Source organism: Ictidomys tridecemlineatus, chromosome 7, assembly GCF_052094955.1.
Source record: "Ictidomys tridecemlineatus isolate mIctTri1 chromosome 7, mIctTri1.hap1, whole genome shotgun sequence".
In the NCBI taxonomy this organism is placed as follows: domain Eukaryota; kingdom Metazoa; phylum Chordata; class Mammalia; order Rodentia; family Sciuridae; genus Ictidomys; species Ictidomys tridecemlineatus.
Window position 1 is genome coordinate 164,497,434 of NC_135483.1, and position 17,641 is coordinate 164,515,074.

General features: G+C 40.7%; 2 protein-coding genes across 4 annotated transcripts in view; one reads left to right on the top strand and one right to left on the bottom strand.

Annotated features, from left to right (window-relative positions):
• Positions 1-11,095: 11,095 nt before the first annotated feature.
• Positions 11,096-17,062, bottom strand: LOC144365726 (uncharacterized). The gene is made up of 4 exons (XM_078018476.1): positions 16,903-17,062; positions 14,059-15,511; positions 12,935-13,094; positions 11,096-11,236 (listed from the first exon to the last, which is right to left on the bottom strand). Exons 1-2 carry the CDS (start codon positions 17,060-17,062, stop codon positions 14,334-14,336), a joined length of 1,338 nt encoding a protein of 445 aa, XP_077874602.1. The 3' UTR covers positions 11,096-11,236; positions 12,935-13,094; positions 14,059-14,333.
• Positions 13,815-17,641, top strand: part of Spats2l (spermatogenesis associated serine rich 2 like) — a 162,624-nt gene continuing 158,797 nt past the window's right edge. For 2 of the 3 annotated variants that reach the window (XM_078017813.1, XM_078017814.1), the window contains exon 1: positions 14,620-14,760. The gene's annotated coding sequence lies outside the window, so the exon portion shown is untranslated. Of the gene's footprint in view, positions 13,953-14,619; positions 14,761-17,641 lie in introns of those variants that run through there. The other variant, XM_021720587.3, reaches the window with a different exon arrangement.

Below are 17,641 nucleotides of genomic sequence, written 5' to 3' on the forward strand. Positions count from 1 at the left end.
GCTGTGCTTGGTGGTCCCCAGGTCCCCTCTGACAAGGCTCTTGAGTGGCTTCCACACCCACAGCTTCTGCTCAAGACGTCCTTATCCCTCATCACCCTGCTTTTCATCACTTGATCTTCTTACTCTAGCGCGGGGGGGTCGGGAAGATACCCCTGTGTTTGCCAGTGATGTTAGAGAGGGATCTTCTGGCACAAATGTTTTCCCTGGAACTGGAACTGGAACAAAATTTGAATGTGAGATAGAATGGAAGACAGTTGGGTCACTGGTAGCACTTAGAACAGAGGTAGGATGAATGCCCAACATAGAAGAACACTAGATCCTAGAACAGAGTACTAATTTCTGAAGAGATTTTTAAAAATAGATTTGCTAAAGTTCAACTGTTTCTTGAATCAATTTTCATTTTTTTTTCTTTTTTGTGAGACCTGGTGAGGCTTTCTGATATCTCTTAATAAGCCTGAGGAGACCAGAAAAGATCTCAGTTCTTTGCGATTTAAAAAAGAATCCTCTTTCATTCAGTTAAGACACAAGTCTAAAATGATGCCTCACACCATCAAATGGTCTTGAAGTATTCAGGTGATGTTGGATCCAGCAATTCAGTGACATTACCAAAGACTGATCTCATTGTCTATCACTTTTGCCAACTGCAGTGTTGGCTTTATTTAAGGTTCCAAATAGAAGCTCTTCTCTCATGGTGGCAGCAGTTCTAGCCCTCACAATTTTATAATCCATCATTGGAAGGGATAGAAAAATAACCTTAGGATAATTTCTGCATAAATCTTGAGATTTGCACTCATTGAATGAATTCAAGTCACATTTTCATCCATGATTCAGTCTCAGGGAAGAGGAGTATTTAAAGAGCTAATTTGTCAATGTTCTACACCTGAAGCTAGATGTTGGCTCAACATCTATGAAAAACATGATCTCCCAAAGAAACTGGGGTCTATGGAGAATGGGTTACTAGAGAATGGATACTTGGAGGCAATCCATATGTTCATATGTTCCAATTCTTAGCCTAAATGACTACCAGAAAATATGCTTCTGCAAGCATTGATTTATGGAGCCTGGCATTCTACTATATTTTGTTAAAACTTGACCCTCCATTAATATGCCAGTTTCCCTGTTAAGAAAATACAACCACACACACATTCCTGAGAAGACAGAAATGAGGAAGTGAGACAGTAATTGAAAGCAGGAGGCTTGTATATCTAGGAAGAAGGAAATTGCCCCCCCAAAAAAAGGAAATGGAGAAGAGACTTGGGATGCTAATGACAAATTGTGTCTTATTTAAACATGTGCCAGCTGGGTGCTGTAACATGTGCCTATAGTCCCAGCTATTCATAGGACTGAAGCAGGAGAATCATTTGATCCTAGGAGTCTGAGGTCAGTGACAACATACCTAGACTCTTTTTCCAAAAAAAAAAAAAAAAATGCCAAGTGTCCATATTTCACAGTGCCATATTTCACGGTGTGTCTGAGCTGAACTGAGAAGGCTGAGAAGGTCCATTTGCCCCCCTCCCACCCGGCCTAGAATTGGTTCCTGGACCTCAGAGACCACTCTAGATATTTGAGACATTTTCAATTAAATCTTGATGGACAGTGGTAAAGCAGGAAGATGGGTCTCTTCCAAGACTTCCTTCTCTACTAAATTGAAATAAACAAGATCTGCCATCAGGCATACTCTTCCAACTTCCTACCAAGTTGCACAGACTTACACCTATTTTTACAACCAGAGACAAAAGTGATACAGAAAGGTGCTTATGCAGTAACCTTGGAGGTTCCTTAATATGTCATTCAGACTTATAAGCATTTTAATATGGTGCCAATTAAGCACATTGATCCCTCATTCATACCGATCCTGCCTTCATTTATTCCTTTCTCATCCTGTACAGTCCAGGAACTATCTAGATCAAAGCAAGTTTACAAAACTCCTATTTGATAAGCTCATAAGCCAATGGGTCAGGAGAGAGAACAATGCTGATTTATTTATTTTCCTATAAAAATTAGAAAATTAGTGAGATACTTGAAAAAATGAAGTAAAAAATATATTTTAAAAATTAGGTAAGCAATTAGTCTGTTATCTCAACGAGGTGACACTCACGTTGGCAACTACTCGTTTGGCAATCTTGCAAGCAAAATTTTAAAGACTTCCGCTGATTCACAAGAACAGACTCATAATTTGTATAAGTTTAAGTGTTCCAGCAAGTTAAATATCCATATGCAAAACAATCAACTTCAATCCATACTTCCTACTATATGCAAAAAGGAGCTCAAAATGGATCATAGACCCAAATGTAAAATCTAAAATTATAAAATGTCTGGAAGAATGTGCAGGCAAAAAATAGTTGGTTAGGCAAGGATATCTTGGGTATGATACCAAAAGTAAAATCCATAAAAGAACAAATTGGACTTCATCAAACTTAACAACTTCTGCTCTTCAAAAGACACAGTTAAAAGAATGAACAGACAAGTCACAGACTGGAAGAAAATATTTGCAAATCAAATATCTGATAAAGAACTTGTGCTTAGAATATATAAAGAGTTTGCAAAATTCAATAAAAAACCCACATTTTTTAAAAAGACAAAATAAGATATCCAGATGGCAGATAAGCACAGAAAAAAATGTTCAGTGTTAGTCAATAGGAAAATGCAAATTTCCAGGCATGGTGGAACATGCCTGTAATCCCAGTGGCTCAGCTCGGAGGCTGAGGTAGGAGGATCTCAAGTTCAAAACCAGTCTCAGCAACTTAGCAAGATTGTCTCAAAATAAAAAAGGGCTGGGGATGTAGCTCAGTGTTTAAGCTTCCCTCAGTTCAATTATTGGTACCAAAACAAAAAAAAGAAAATTCAAATTGAAACCTCAATGAGAAAGCACTCACATCTCTTGGAATGGCAAAATAACTGGCCATAGGAAGCATTGGTAATGCTCATAGACTATTAGTGTAAACATAAAGTAGTATAAACTTTGGAAAAAGTTTGGCAGTTTCTTATGAAGTTAAATATACATCAACTATATAATCTAGTCGTTCCATTATTTTTTATTTAAATCTAAGAGAAATGAAAACATGTCTACACAAAGACTTTTCTATAATGCTTAAAGCAGCTTTATTTATAATAGTTAAAAGCTGGAGACAATGTAAATCTCCATCAACAGGTGAATGAATAAGCTAACTGTGGTACACCTATACAACAGAGTATTAGTAGACAATTAAAAAGAATGACCTATTGATATGTAAAGCAATGCAGGTAATTCTAAAAAGTAATCACACTGAGTGAAAGAAGTCAAGCCAAAAAATAATAATAAAAGAGTTCAAAAGGTATGAGTGCCCTTAGATAAAATTATAAAAAATAGAAACTTATCTATAGCAACAGAATGGGGTTGGGGGAAGAGGGAGGGATTACCAAGGGCCAAAAGGAGGAAACTTTTGGGAATTAGAACTCATTCCCTAACTTAATTAGGGTGAAAGTTTAGAAGATATACAAAACCTATCAGATTGAGTGCTGTAAATGTGTACAACTTATTGCATGTTAATTATACCTCAGCACATAATGAAATTTTCATATTGGTTGAAGATACCTAGTCGTGCCTGAATCTACCCAATCCCCTACCCTGGGATTGCCCCTTTCCGTTCACAGCTGCAGGCATTTGACTGTTCTCCCAGGCCCTCTGCCATCCTGCCTATGGCTTATTGACAACAGGAAATGCTTCTTTTTAAACCCTTGGATTTAGATTTAAGTAGATCTCTCCTTTAGAGGACTAAGCCTTGAGAGTGTTGCTAGTCAGACTTTCATCTTATGTTCTATCTCTGGTAACTATGCTTCTTATTTCTCTTGTACTAGAATTCTGGAAATAAATTTCCCATCTCTGATTCCTATTTTTTTAGTGCCTGACTTGTTAGCTGATGATGTCAGAATTTCAACTGGCTGTTTGTAACCAAAGTAGGAAATATTATACTTTAGAAATTTTCCTCTCATGTAAAAAACAAAATTAAACAAAACCACCCAGAGATAGATAGCCTATGACTGCTAATGATGGATGGCTCCTCCATGGTCAGTGGTCAGGGACCAAGTGTCTTTCTTTCTATAACACCATACTTAAAGCATTGGTTTCTAATTTCAGGGTTTTCTGATGGCTCAAATTGTTGAAGCCTTAGCCATTGATGTTGGCTTCCAAAAAAAAAAAAAAAAAAGGCAAGGGAAAGAAGAAATAGAGGGACAAAAAGAAGCACAAAGCAGCTATTTGCCCTTTAAAAAATTTTTCAGAAAGGTTCACTTTGCAACGTCCCACTTTTATTCCACTGGCTAGAAATTAGTTAGTTATATGGCCAAACTTTGCTACACACACCAAATGAAACCAAAGTTCTCAGAAGGAAAGAGTAGGTTTGGGGTGGACATAATTGCTCAGCCTAGACACTTGCAATACTCCTTACATCCTCTCTTTTTCCCTGTACCAATGCCCTGTCTTATCTCTCAACCTTAACATGTGCTGATGGACTTCTAGACATCTGACTGTCTGCTGACTACTCACCTGTGTCTCAAAAGAATTGTGCACTTCTAGTTTCTATAGCTCTGCTGTATTACCATATTTGTTTAGATTGCTTGCTTACTTCTTATTGGCTTTCCTTGCTGTTGGCACCAGACTTGGACTGTCTTGTGTATGAATTCCTGGTAAATTGTACTTTCCAGTATTGCCAAAGACATTTGCAGTCCCCTTAGGGAGGGGAAGATGAGACTTTTGCATGAGAAGCAAATATGGAAAAAGGGCAATGATAGCTAGTCCTTAGGTCAGACAGAAACACATTTGGTCTAGGGCAAGCAGATCCTTACCCTGCTTGGATTGCAGTTTCTTCTTCCTTCTCATTCTTTGCCTAATCAGCCATCACTTTGAGAATATACCCCTGTATCCAAGATTTTCATTCCTAGTTTGGCAAGTACATTGCTACTTTCAGAAATTTCTCCTCTTTATGGATTCATTGGCACAGAATCATTTTCCAGCAACAAAAGTCTTTAGTCTTTGATTTAATCTTAGAAATTATATTTCCTTGACTTTCTCCATCACCTGTTCTGTCAGACACCATTCTCATTAATAGCATCTCCAGGCTCTATTCTGAGAGTGTTGATAAACAAGTTTGTTTGTTTCCAGGGGGTTTGCTGGAGCAGGCTTATGTTGGCTTAGAAGAGATGGCTGTTAAAAATAAAAATAAATATAAAAACATAATTTGTCAAACTGCTGGTAGCTTGAAATTGGCCATGTAATAGTAATCACAACATGAAAATTGAAAACTGCTACTAATAAGGGCTTTCTTTTTTACTGAAAGGTGGCTCACCAGCAGGGCATTGGTTGTTTCTTCCCCTAATTGCCCCATGAGCATGCCCGTGCACACCCACAATGGATGTTCCTCTTCTCAGATCCTTATTTCTTCACTTTACCTTAGCCTCCAGGTGCAGATGACCCTTCCATACTCAGTTATATCCCATGACTTAGCATTTTGGCTATTATATTCAAACATTTGCCTCATATGATAATGGGATATGTATTTTGAAAGTCCATTCTGGGTTCTAAAAGGACTTTTTGCAAAACTACTGATGACACTATTTAAGAATTACTAATATCATTCATCTGTTTTTAGAACATAAATAATCATATAGAGGTATCATGGTGTGTGGGGGAAACCTACATATAGAAAATAGTGTTTCAATACAAGGAATTCATCTATCCATATCAGAGTGACTCATCATAAAATATTAACTACTGTGAAGTTGATATCAGCAGGAAAAGGACCAATTAATTATTATAGGTATTTCAGAAAGCCTGATGCAAACTGTGCAATGATAAAACTACGTGAAAGAACCAAAATACCAAATTGCTTTGCCCTTGGCAGGAATGACATCAATTCTAATCATGCTGTTACCTTGTATTGATCAGGAGCTGTGTTACATGTGTCTCTGATTAATAGCAATGAAAAATGAATTGTTACTTATTATTAAAGCACATCATAAACAATATTATTCAAAATATGGAAGGAATAATTGTAGAAAGAACAAGGAAGACTTAGGAAACACTAGACAGAATTTGTAAAGAATATGATAATCTTTGATTAAAAAGCTACTATTTCTTTGCTTATAAACATTAGAGGTTGTTAATATAGTAGTGGCTGGAGTCACATGCTGAGGAGACAGACTGTCTGGGTTCATATTTAGAGCTTTGCTACTTATTAGCTCTGTGATTTAGGGTAAGGTACTTCTTTTCTCTGTGCCTTAGTTTTCTCATCTGTAATATGTAACTAAAAGCACCTGCTGCACATAATTACTATGAAACTAAAATGAACTAATACATAAACCACTGAGAATGGTAGCTGGCATTTACTTAATAATTAACAAATATTTATTTCATTTTCATTACTGATGTTATTTCTTGAACACCTAAACAATGTGCCAGGACCTGTGCTACATGATTTATTTTCAACTGCTTGTAACCCAGCAGATAGGCACCAACATTAGACCCATTTTTTCAGTAAGGAAACTGACTCTCTGTGACATGTAATTTTCCCAAGGTTTCAAGGCTAGGAAGTACGAAAGAGCTTGGCCCAATATATTTTAAATGATAGAACTGTATGTAAAACCACAGCTGGTATTAAAATCCAAGCCATCCCTATATTTAGTATTCTACTGGGAAATTCTTCTTCATGGTCAACTGAATGCTTGCATGCTGTAGCATAAACTATTCTCGTTCTGTCTTCAGCAGAGGCAGAAAAGCTCATCAGCATCCTTGTGTTTTCGCTTGAAGACTATTAGTAAGTTGCCCTTCTGACTTATCTTCTTCAGGTTTTAAAAACACACAGCTCCTGTAGGCCTTTCTCATGAATCCTATTTATTAACCATAGAATAATCTCCACAGAAGCACTTCCACTTTCTCTACCAGTAATTTTTAAATTAGACTTTAAATCTGAAGTTCATTATTAATGTAAGTAGGGCGCAGTATCCTTTGGCTGAACTTGCTTCATTTATGAAGAAGCTGAATATAAGGATCCCTTTCCTTGTTTTGAACTTTCTTACTCTACCTTCCTATTTAAAAGCTGCCTCCTACACAGAAACACAATACATTTTAAAAAGGATTTTTTAAATTTTCAATTTTGCACGTCATTTTGTTTCTCAGGGCTCAGTCTAGATTCACGTATACTTAGTTGTGCCATCAGGAAGACAAATGGCATTCTTTAAAAAGTGAGGCTTGTGTCAACATTAATCGTTGATCCATTCACCTTGTCCTGGCCAACACTGTGCTAGACACCAGGAACAAACAGCATGGTTCTTGCTAACAGGGAGTAAATAAATCTTACAAGAGACACATGTGCAATTATTTATGATAGAGCAATGAGCTGGATATGGTGGTGCATATCTGTAATCCCAGTGGCTTGGGAGGCTGAGACAGGAGAATTGCGAGTTCAAAGCCAGCCTCAGCCAACTGCAAGGCGCTGAGCAACTCAAAGAAACCATGTCTCTAAATAAAATACAAAATAGGGCAGGGGATGTGACTCAGTGGTCTAGTGCCCCTGAGTTCAATCCCCAGTGTCCCCACCCCCCCACCCCCTCACCCCCGCCAAAAAAATAGAGAGAGGCTGGGATATAGCACAGGGGTAAAGTGCCCCTGGGTTCAATCCCCAGTACCAAAAAAAAAAAAAAAGATGGAGCAATACATAAGAATCAACAGGACTATGCTGGGCATGATGTTGCATGCCTGTAATTCCAGTGGCTTGGGAGGCTAAGGCAGGAGGTTTGTGAGTTCAAAGCCAGCCTTAGCAAAACCAAGGTGCTAAGCAATTCAATGAGACCCTGTCTCTAAATAAAATACAAAATAGAGCTGGGGATATGGCTCAGTGGTTGAGTGACCCTGAGTTCAGTCCCTAGTACCCCCCTCTCAAAAAAAGAATCAACAGGAATATGGGACAAGGGGAAGCAAAACACTGTGGAATGTGAGAGTAGTAGAATCTGATCAAGATCTGATCAAGAACCCTAGGTAACCAGTTGGCAGTTCTGGCTCAATCCCACTGTAACAATTATAATCCCATCTATTATGGGTTGAGTTGTGTCCTCCCCAAAAATGATCTGTTGGAAGCGTAACAGATCTTATTTGGAGACAGGGTCATTTAAGATGAGGTCACTGGAAGACGCTAATCCAATATGACTGGAATCCTTATGAAAATGGGGGATTTGGACATAGAGGTAGACATGCACAGAGGAAAGACAACGTAAAGAGACAAAGAGGGATGTTAGCCACTTATAACCCAGCAGAGAAGCCTGAAAAAGCTTCCCTCCTGGCCCTCAGAAGGAGCCCATTCTGCTGACATCTTGATCTGGGACTTCCAGCCTCCAGCCTCCAGCGCTGAGACAGGAAATTCCTGTTGTTTAAGCCATTCTGTCTAAGGTACTTTGTTATCAGAGCCCTAGCAAATTAAGATACCATCTCAATGTCATAAGCATAACTCACATGCCAGATTCCACTCTAGGCAAGACTAGTTCCACATTTGGGAGGATTTGGACAAAAACAGGCAGAACAAACAAACCAGAGATATGCCTGCATCTGTCTTCAGCTTATTCTTATGCTGTGACCCAGAGGAATCCAAAGGTTTCTCTTTAGTGAGTTTGGGTTCACAAGAAGACCCCTTAAACTTTGGACCTCCAAAAGCAATACTAGTGGTCCTTTGTTTATGAGGTAAATAAAATAATGTGGGGAATTTTAGAGTGCAACTATGATTAATAGATAAAACTGTACTAAGTAACAGATCAATAATGGCATTACTTAAATGGTTAATAAACATAAGAAAATATGCTCAATAGCACACTCATGACAAAACTGCTCTAGGTAAACAGAGGTACTAATTGCACATCTGAGAACAAATTGTGCTTCCTGAATGAATTACAGCCTGTCCACCTACAATATACACTGGTGCCATTTGTCATTCTTGTTGCCAAAACCAAGGTCAATGGAGCTTCCTAGAATACACAGTGACATGTACCTTTAAAACCAAACCCAACCTTCTGTTAGGTGTATGTTCATTTCAGGAACATCTTCTAAGGGAAAAAAAAAATTTAACCTAAAAAGGTCTGAAGCAGTGAAAAGATAATCTCATAAGTTCAGCCAAGGTACAGCATTTGGGGGTTTTGTTTCCAGCATGCTTTGCCCTCAGGCTGGTTAGGTTATGCTTTCTTTTCTCACCCCCAACTCTTCATTTTCTCTGGAAAATTTCCATGCAGAACTCTGGTTCCAGGTCATCACTTGATCTGTTGCACTGGAACACCAAGGGAATGACTCATTCCTTTGGATTTGCCTCAGCAAGTCTCCAACAAGTCTTTGTTCCTCTGCCCACTTGCACTCAAACCCTTGGCCTTGGCCAGTGTCCATAATGGGTTTTTCTTTCATTCTCTCTTGCCATCCATCCTTTCACTTCTTAAATAATACTATGATTATAAAAGTGATATACCATGGGGGAAAAATGAAGTGTACAGAGTTAAAAGTGGAAGTCTGCCCACCTTCAGCCTCACCCTAAGGCAAGGTCACTGTGTGAGTATCCTTTCAGGCAAGTAGATTTCCATCCTCCCTCCCCACTTCTTGGAGTTTATATTGTACATAGTGTTCTGACTTGCTCTGATCACTCAGAAATATATCATGGATACACTTCCATGTCAACACACATGTATCTCCCTCATTTTTCAAGTTATTTATTATTCCACAGTGTAGGTGAGAACAATTTATTTAGCCATTCTTCTATATGTAATGTTGAGATGCAGTCCTTTTTTTTTTTTTTTACTTTTACAAATTCTACAATAGACATCTATGTAAAAAAATTTCTGCACACTAGGTATTTCTGCAGGAGAGGTAATTTGTAGTGGAAATGTGTAGTCAAAGGTTACATGTATTTTTAATATTTGTAAGTACTGCAAATTGCTTTCCAAAAAAATGTTTATTAATTCACACTAAAGTCAGTTAAGTATGACAGTTTCTATTTCTTATACACACTTACAAACACTTGATATTAAAACATTTTTGCCAAATAGACAAATTTTAAAAATATGCTTCTCAAAATTTACATTTTAGTCGTGTGTGGAGGTGCCTGCCTATAATCCCAATGGCTTGGGAGGCTGAGGAAGGAGGATTGAGAATTCAAAGCCAATCTCAGCAAAAGCGAGATGCTAAAGAACTCAGTGAGATCTGTTTCTAAATATAATGCCAAAATTGGGCTGGGGATATGCCTCAGTGATCGAGTGCCCATGAATCCAATCCTTAGCACGAAAAAATAAAATGAATTAAAAAGTTTCAGAAATAAAATTTACACTATAATCAGTGGTGAGACTGAGTATGTTTTCATATGCTTATTAGCACAATTCCTTCTTTCAAGAATTGCCTCTGCATATTCTTTATCCATTTTCTTATCTTACTGCTTCTCTTGTCCATAGTGATTTTTAAAAGCTGTGAGTAAAAACAGTAACCTTTTCCTGTTGTGTATATATATTGCATATATTTTCTCCCACTAAGTAACCTTGTTTTTGGTACATTTCACTGAACCAAAATTTTAAATTCTTTTGTGGTAAAAAATAACCAATATTGTAAAACAGTTTCTTAAGTCTTTTCTAGTTCTTCTAAATATTGAGATTATTAATCTATCTGGAATTTCTTCTAAAATGTGGAGTAAGATAAGGTATTTGTTATGCTTAACTCAGAAGGTATTTTTATTCAGAGAACAATTCACTGTGGGTGTCCAGCCAGTAGATACCAAAGGGTGACTCAGAGACCCAGTCTCCTTCCATTCTACTTCTACCCTCTTCTAGATAAGGAGTCAACAAACATTACCTACATCCAGCCTACCATCTGTTTTTTTGGAAATAAATTATTATTGGAACACAGCCATGCCCACTTTTTACAGAGTCTCTGGCTCCTTTCCCATCAAATGGCAGGATTGAATACTTGTGATAAAGACCACATGAAGAACACAGCTATCTGGCCCTTCGTGGAAATGATTTGTGACTCTTGCTCTGAAATCTCAAGGGCCTTAGCTTCCACCTGAGGGGCTATAGTATACTGAAGAATAAAACAACCTCCAGATTTCAGTGCTTAAAAGAACAAAGTTTTATTTCTTGCTTATCCTGTATGCCCACTAAGGACAGAGTGATGGCACTGCTCACTGTCATCATTCACTCCATCTTGGAAGACTGGCCATCACTTTGCACCTTGTGGTTTGCAGTACTAGAAGGAAAAGAGAATGTGGTGACCTTTACATTAGCTCCTAACTTTTTCCCAGAGTGATATTCATCAATACCATCCATCTTTCACGGCTGAAGCAACGTGCAGGGTTCTATTCCACTTCAGTCAGGAGGAGAAGTGCAATCCCACAATCTGCTTTGAAGGAATATCTGTGACCAGCCCTAATAAAATACCACACACACACACACACACACACACACACACACACACACACACACACACCACATTCATCCCCTCCCTTAAGGGAGATAACCCAGATTTTACCTAGTGACTACTCCCAGTCAAAGTCCAGGATCCCTGATCTCTATCAGGTCTGGATATTTAATAGCAATCTGGAGCCTAGCAACTAAAATCACTCTCTATCCACATGACTTGTTCAGATATCAGAATTCAAATAGATACTACACAAGTTATTGTGGCCTAAAAGCCAGCTTCTGGGATCTGAACTACTTCTGTGAAGGTGAACCCTGCTCTCAATGACTATGCCTAGAATCAGGAGAATCAGGAATCCAGCACAATCTAGGGGTGGAAAGCAAGAAACATGGCGTTTTGCTGGAATCAATACTGTAACAGTCAGGTTTATTGACTCCGATGCTTATGAGCACATTGGATAAAGGTGTGGGTGGAAATTCGGAAGAAAACAGTAGGTACAGTTTTAAATTACCTACATGAAAATATTAGAAAATAGAAACTAACGTATTTTGATCACCTCTCAGAAGACATTTGCTTTAGAAATAAAACCTGCACTTTCAAAATTTCTGTAAAAAAACATTCATAGATTAAAATCATAGAGAATCATTTTGAGCAACAGAATCATACTAGCATCAGACAATCTCCTAGTCATAATTTCAAACAATAATTTTTTCAAACAAATTTTCAAAATATAGTGAAAACACCAATATGTATTCTTTTTCTTTAGATTTTTACCTCCAAATAATAATAGAAAAATAAGTTATTCTTGACCTAACATTGCTTTGTTAGTTATTTGATGTGCAAGATTTTCCTTACATTTCAATAAGCATTTAAACCCTCTCTTCCAGAAACTGAAGGTTTTATTTTTTCCAGAGTAAATTATTTTGAATAGCAAAGGGTATAAGTTTGATTTGAAACTATCTACAAAATTTATAAGTCTGAGTTCTTTGGCTGAGCCCTTAGCTAATTCTTGAAAGATAGAATTGTTTTACACAGTTGCTTTATACTTATCTTTTCATGGAGGGAGACCCAAATTCCCAGTAAAGAATTAGTTTTAGCCTAGCATGTGGTATAGTGTTACTACACTACTATTCTCCATTTTTTTTTTATCATCTTAATGCTTTAACATCTTTCCTCTCAGTACACATAGCAGTTATTCTTATGGCCACTACCTACTTCCTGGAAACCGCCCTCAAATGTCACATTCAGTTCTTGGGAGTATTTTTTTTTTGGTCAGACCTCACTAAGCAAGTTGGATTTGGAGTTCTGGAAAGATTATGAAGTGGTAGAATAAAGGAATGAAGACTGAATTCAAAGCACTTCCTAGAAAAGCAACAATTTATTATTCATTTTAGAATTCTTAATTATATGGGAACTACCTCTCTCAAAACTTATGTGAATTATTCTGCAAAAAAAAAAACAAACTCTAAAATGTGCATCAAATTCCAAGTCAAACTTTTACAAGTTACCTACTTCACCATAACTTACTAAGCAATAGGATGGTGTTTGTCTTCCACATGTGGGGCCTCTAGAAGTAAGCTTTCCTCTCTGCAGCATAGGTGGGGCCAGCCTCTCTGAGAATGAGTAATTCTTCCACCATTTATTAGCTAAAAACTTAAACCTCTCTGTGATTCAGTTGTTTCTTTACCTGTAAAAAAAAAAGGATAAAAAATAATAGATACCTGGTGGGAATGTTTGAAGGATTATATCAGCTAATACGCATAATTTAACCAACATGTGTTTATATTTTAAATGAATTCGTGATCCACATACTAATCCAGTGTGACTATTAGGTAACAAGAACAATCAGCACAAGTCTCGAAAGAAAATAAGTGTTTTCCTTTTAGCTCCTCTCTTGTTTGTTAGGGTTGTGCTTTGTCAACAGAGGCACGTTTTGTTAGCAGATTTAAACTTAACCCAAAAGGTGTATTTTATTTAAAATTATAAATTTCTGGACATGGGAACATAGACAGTTCTGCTGTACACTCAGGAACCCTTACACACTCTAGAGCTTGAGAGGCATAACTGACTCCGGTCTGATATTTGTAAGGGGCTTTGACATCCATGCAGTCGCCTAGAAACAGTTACTGGTATTGAGAAAAAAGAGAGGCTAGGAAGTTGCTGTTCAAAAATAAACTGGAGAGCTGCCTGCATTTCACTCTGCGGCCTCTGGAAGAGGCGTGTTATCTAAAGTGCTTCCATCATGAATAATGATTGAGAAACTGCCTTTACTCTCCCGACTCCTGCACTCTCAGGCAGAAACCCATGGGCCGATGCCTAAGGCGTCTCATTGTAACTCGGTTATCTCTCTCTCCCTCCGTAACCGGCCCGCCCCCCACCCCGATCATACACGCGCGCGCACGCGCGTACACACACACACACACACACACACACACACACACACACACACACACACACACACACACACACACACGTTTAGAACCCAGGGTGAGTCCAGGAGCGAGGGCAAGGGGCCAGAACACTCCGGGATAGCCCGATTTGCAAGGTCAGACTGAGTCTCTACTTTATCCGTGCCTATTTTTCGGGTCATTTTCAATAGGCTATCTTTGTTTACATTTTGAACTTGGACCGTCACCAGAACGCATTACTACCTTCTAAAAGGAGAAGCATCTTGCCTTTGCAGACAGTGCTGGTGGGAGCGAAGTTCATTTTCCTGGATAGGGAAGGATGATTCCCTTGCAACTCTTGCGGGTTGTAACACAATCTTTGAATAACGGGGGGAGTTTCCGTGAGGAGGAGGTTTGGGGGAGAGGCAAGGAGGTTGGTGTGGAGCAAGGAAGCAAAGTGCGGAAGCTGTATGGGGATTCTTCTAGAAAGTAGGGTGGGAAAGGAGCTAGGGAGGGCGTGTGGAGGGACGGGATCTGTGTCAGAACGTGCGTGTGAGCGGATACAAAACCCGAGAGAGGCGTGAGCAGCGCTGTGTGTGCGAGCAGGAGCGAGGGGCGCCGGCTCGGGGTGTGTGCGCCTGGTGAGTGACACTGAGGGGCGGGCTGGCCGGCGGGCCGGCGGGCGGGGGCAGCCTGCGCGGGGCGGGAGTGTCCCTGCGTGGAGCCGGCCGAGTCGGAGTTGTGTCAGTGAAGGAATCCAGTCCAGGGGCCGAGCCGGCTGCGCTCTCCGCCGCGAGAGCGGGCAGCGCGGGGCGAGCTCGGGACGGCGCGCGGCCCAGCAGCGGCTCCCTCTCGGCCCGCCCTCCGCGCTGCAGGGGCCGCCACTGCCACGGCGCCACCCCCGGCGACCGCGCCCCCGGTTCCCGGCCCCGACCCGGGACAGAGCGACCGACGCTCGGCATTGAGGTAAGCCAGGAGCCGCGGTCGCCGCCTCCCGGGACCCCCTCTACGCCCGCCTGCCCGCGCCGGGACGCGGAGCGCGGGCAGACGCGGCGGGGCCTGCGCGGCGGGGATGGAGGCTCGGCTCGGCCGCGCGCTCCGCAGTCCGGGCCGCCCAGCCCCCGCCGCCTCCCGCGGTGCTGGGTGTGGCCCGCGCTCGGCGCCGACGCGGGCTGGCGGCGCGGGCTGGCGGCGCGGACCGGACGCGGAGGTCGCCGTCCTTCCCTTCTCCGGCCGGCGCGAGCGAGCGGGAGGCGGCGCTGGCTCCAGCGCACATCTGCGCGCCTCGGGCGAACGTGTAGCCGCTGCGCTCCAACGTGGACCCGCCCGCCCGGGATCTGAATGGCCCGCGGCCGCGTTCTCTGTCTGCCCTCCTCCCGCGCGGGCGCCCCCTTGCACTCCCAAACGGGAGTGTGACCCACCCACCTCCCGTCGCTCGCCGCCCTCCAGCTCCGAGCCGCCAGGCTGCCCGCGTCAGCTAAGATCTTCCAGTCCTCATCCCGGCAGGGTTCGGGGGCCGTGGGTCGCGGAAAGTCTGCGCCCTTGGGCGCCTGGCGGGATCGGGATGCCGGGAGATCCCCTGTGTCCAGTGCCCAAGTTACGCTCGGCGGTGGCAGGCTGGTGGACGGAGTGGTCGCCAGAGCCCCGGCCGCGGGACAAGCGGTCGCGCCGCAGCGTTGGGCGGGTGGACCCCAGAGTCGGCGGACCGGCCCTGGAGCTCAAGACCGCGGGTTGTTGCCCACACGCGGAAAGCGTTCTTCCCGCTGTCTGGACACACTTCACTTTCGCGTGTCTGGGTAGATCGCCCTGCCGGCTTGCACAGGCTCTGTTGGTCCACGCTACTGCAGGCGTGGGGTGAAGGGCCGGCTTCACCTGGACTGGGACTGAAGCTTTGCATCTTCTCCAGAGGAGGTTTCCAGTGTTTGGAGGGATGTGTGTTTGTGTGTGTGTGTGTGTGTGTGTGTGTGTGTGTGTGTGTGTGTGTGTGTACTTCATAAGAGCCTCGGTTCCCAGGAATCCTGATTTTAGCAGATGCCAAGGTTTTGGAGACCTGACATTTTCATTAAAGATTCTTTCTGTACAGCATTTTCCTTTGAGTGTTTTACAGCATCTCTAGCTTGAGAACTAGTGAAAACCCTTGAACTTCAAACACAGCTTCTTTCTTTCCTAACGTGAAATATTATGTGTAATATTTTCACTTATTTAATTAAAAAAATATTGAAATATTTACCAACCTCCTCTCATGGCCCACAGACTTGGAGAAAAAACGATTCAGACATTTTAGAACCTTTGCAGAGAAAGAGATTTTACAGCGAAAAGAGTAAAGTCGGGTGACCTTTCTAACATCATTTTAGTTTGTCTTAAAGGAACATTTCATTGCTACTCTAATTTTGTTTTTCAAAGAATTAAGCATATGTGCATTATGGCAGGGAAAAGGACAGGAAGTCAGAAATAGAAAAGACTATTCAAGTAGTAAAAACAATTATTTTGAAAGATACTCTTTAAAAATAAAGTTGCCTTCTGGATAAAGTATTTTATAGGCCTTATAAAATTGTGTTACTTAACCAGAAAGCCATGTAGTGTGTAGGGAGACAGTCTTATCAGGTAACTGTAATGTTTTAAAATATCTGGGTATAATGTTGCCTGGTTCTTTAACTGGGGAAAAATCATCTTTGGGAATGATTTTCTGTTTGTACAAGGCAAATACTACTGCAGTCGCTAATTAGAGTTTCAGAATAAACTCACGCTGAGTTAAAACCTTTTTTATGGAAAAGCAGAACAAAAACACATTAAATTCTATATCTGTGTGGCTTTAAATACACACAAACCAGAGACTAGTTCCCCAAAATAATTTGCATAAAAATACACTCACTTGAATGCAGAGAATATTTAAGAGGTTAGCAAAAACTGAACATCTGGGAAAAGGGTATATTAATTGGCAATTTTCTTTCTTTATTCCTTGAAAATATTAAATGATTTCCTAAGAATCAATTTATTTTATTGTACTCTTTTAGGTAGTCAAAATGATCAATACTCCTTTTGTACTCATTTTTGTTTTTAGGAGGAACCTCCTAAGGAAAGTCTTCAATTGTTACTTTCTCTGTTTACCCAATTTTTCAAATGGCTGTTGTGGAGAATAGTATGTGCCTGCTTCTGAAGCCAATTCCTCCACCTCAGTATTCATCTGGGAAACAAAATACATCGGCAACACCATGACCATCTTTGAAACACTACCAATCTGAAGCGTCTTATTGGTCACTTTTGCCATGTAACTGCTAATACTTTCCACCAGATATTAAGCTTTAGAAATGTCTTGCTTCTGGTCCTATTTTTTTTAAAATCAGTTTCTCAGCATAGGATCAGAAAATCATACTTTCCTTAACAATGAGTGTTTATTAATGGTGGTAGGTTGGAGGTGCATAGATGGTCTGCATTCTGTTACCTTTATTCAGTTCTAATTAGCCTCTTGTGAAGTAAGCCACGATGAGAACTTTTGGTTACAAAAGTTTTGATAAGATGGAAGACATGAAAGTCAGTCCTGGTAAGATTGAGGTTGCTGCCAACTGTCCTACTATATGACAAGAGTGGAGTATGTTTTGTATGCAGTAGACAAGTACTGCTTAGTCACTGTTCCATGGTATTGTTTCTTTGGTCATTTTCTGTAGAACTTTTACTATTATTTGATTGTGATAATTAAATCTGATGGTTGCTATAACTTCTATACACAGGAGCTTTTGTAAGGACAACAGATCATATAGACAGATGTAAGTAGTTGGGCCTGTGCGTTGAACCCTAAATGAGTGTGCATAATTCACCTGATCAGTTCATTCCATCACTGTTTCCCTTA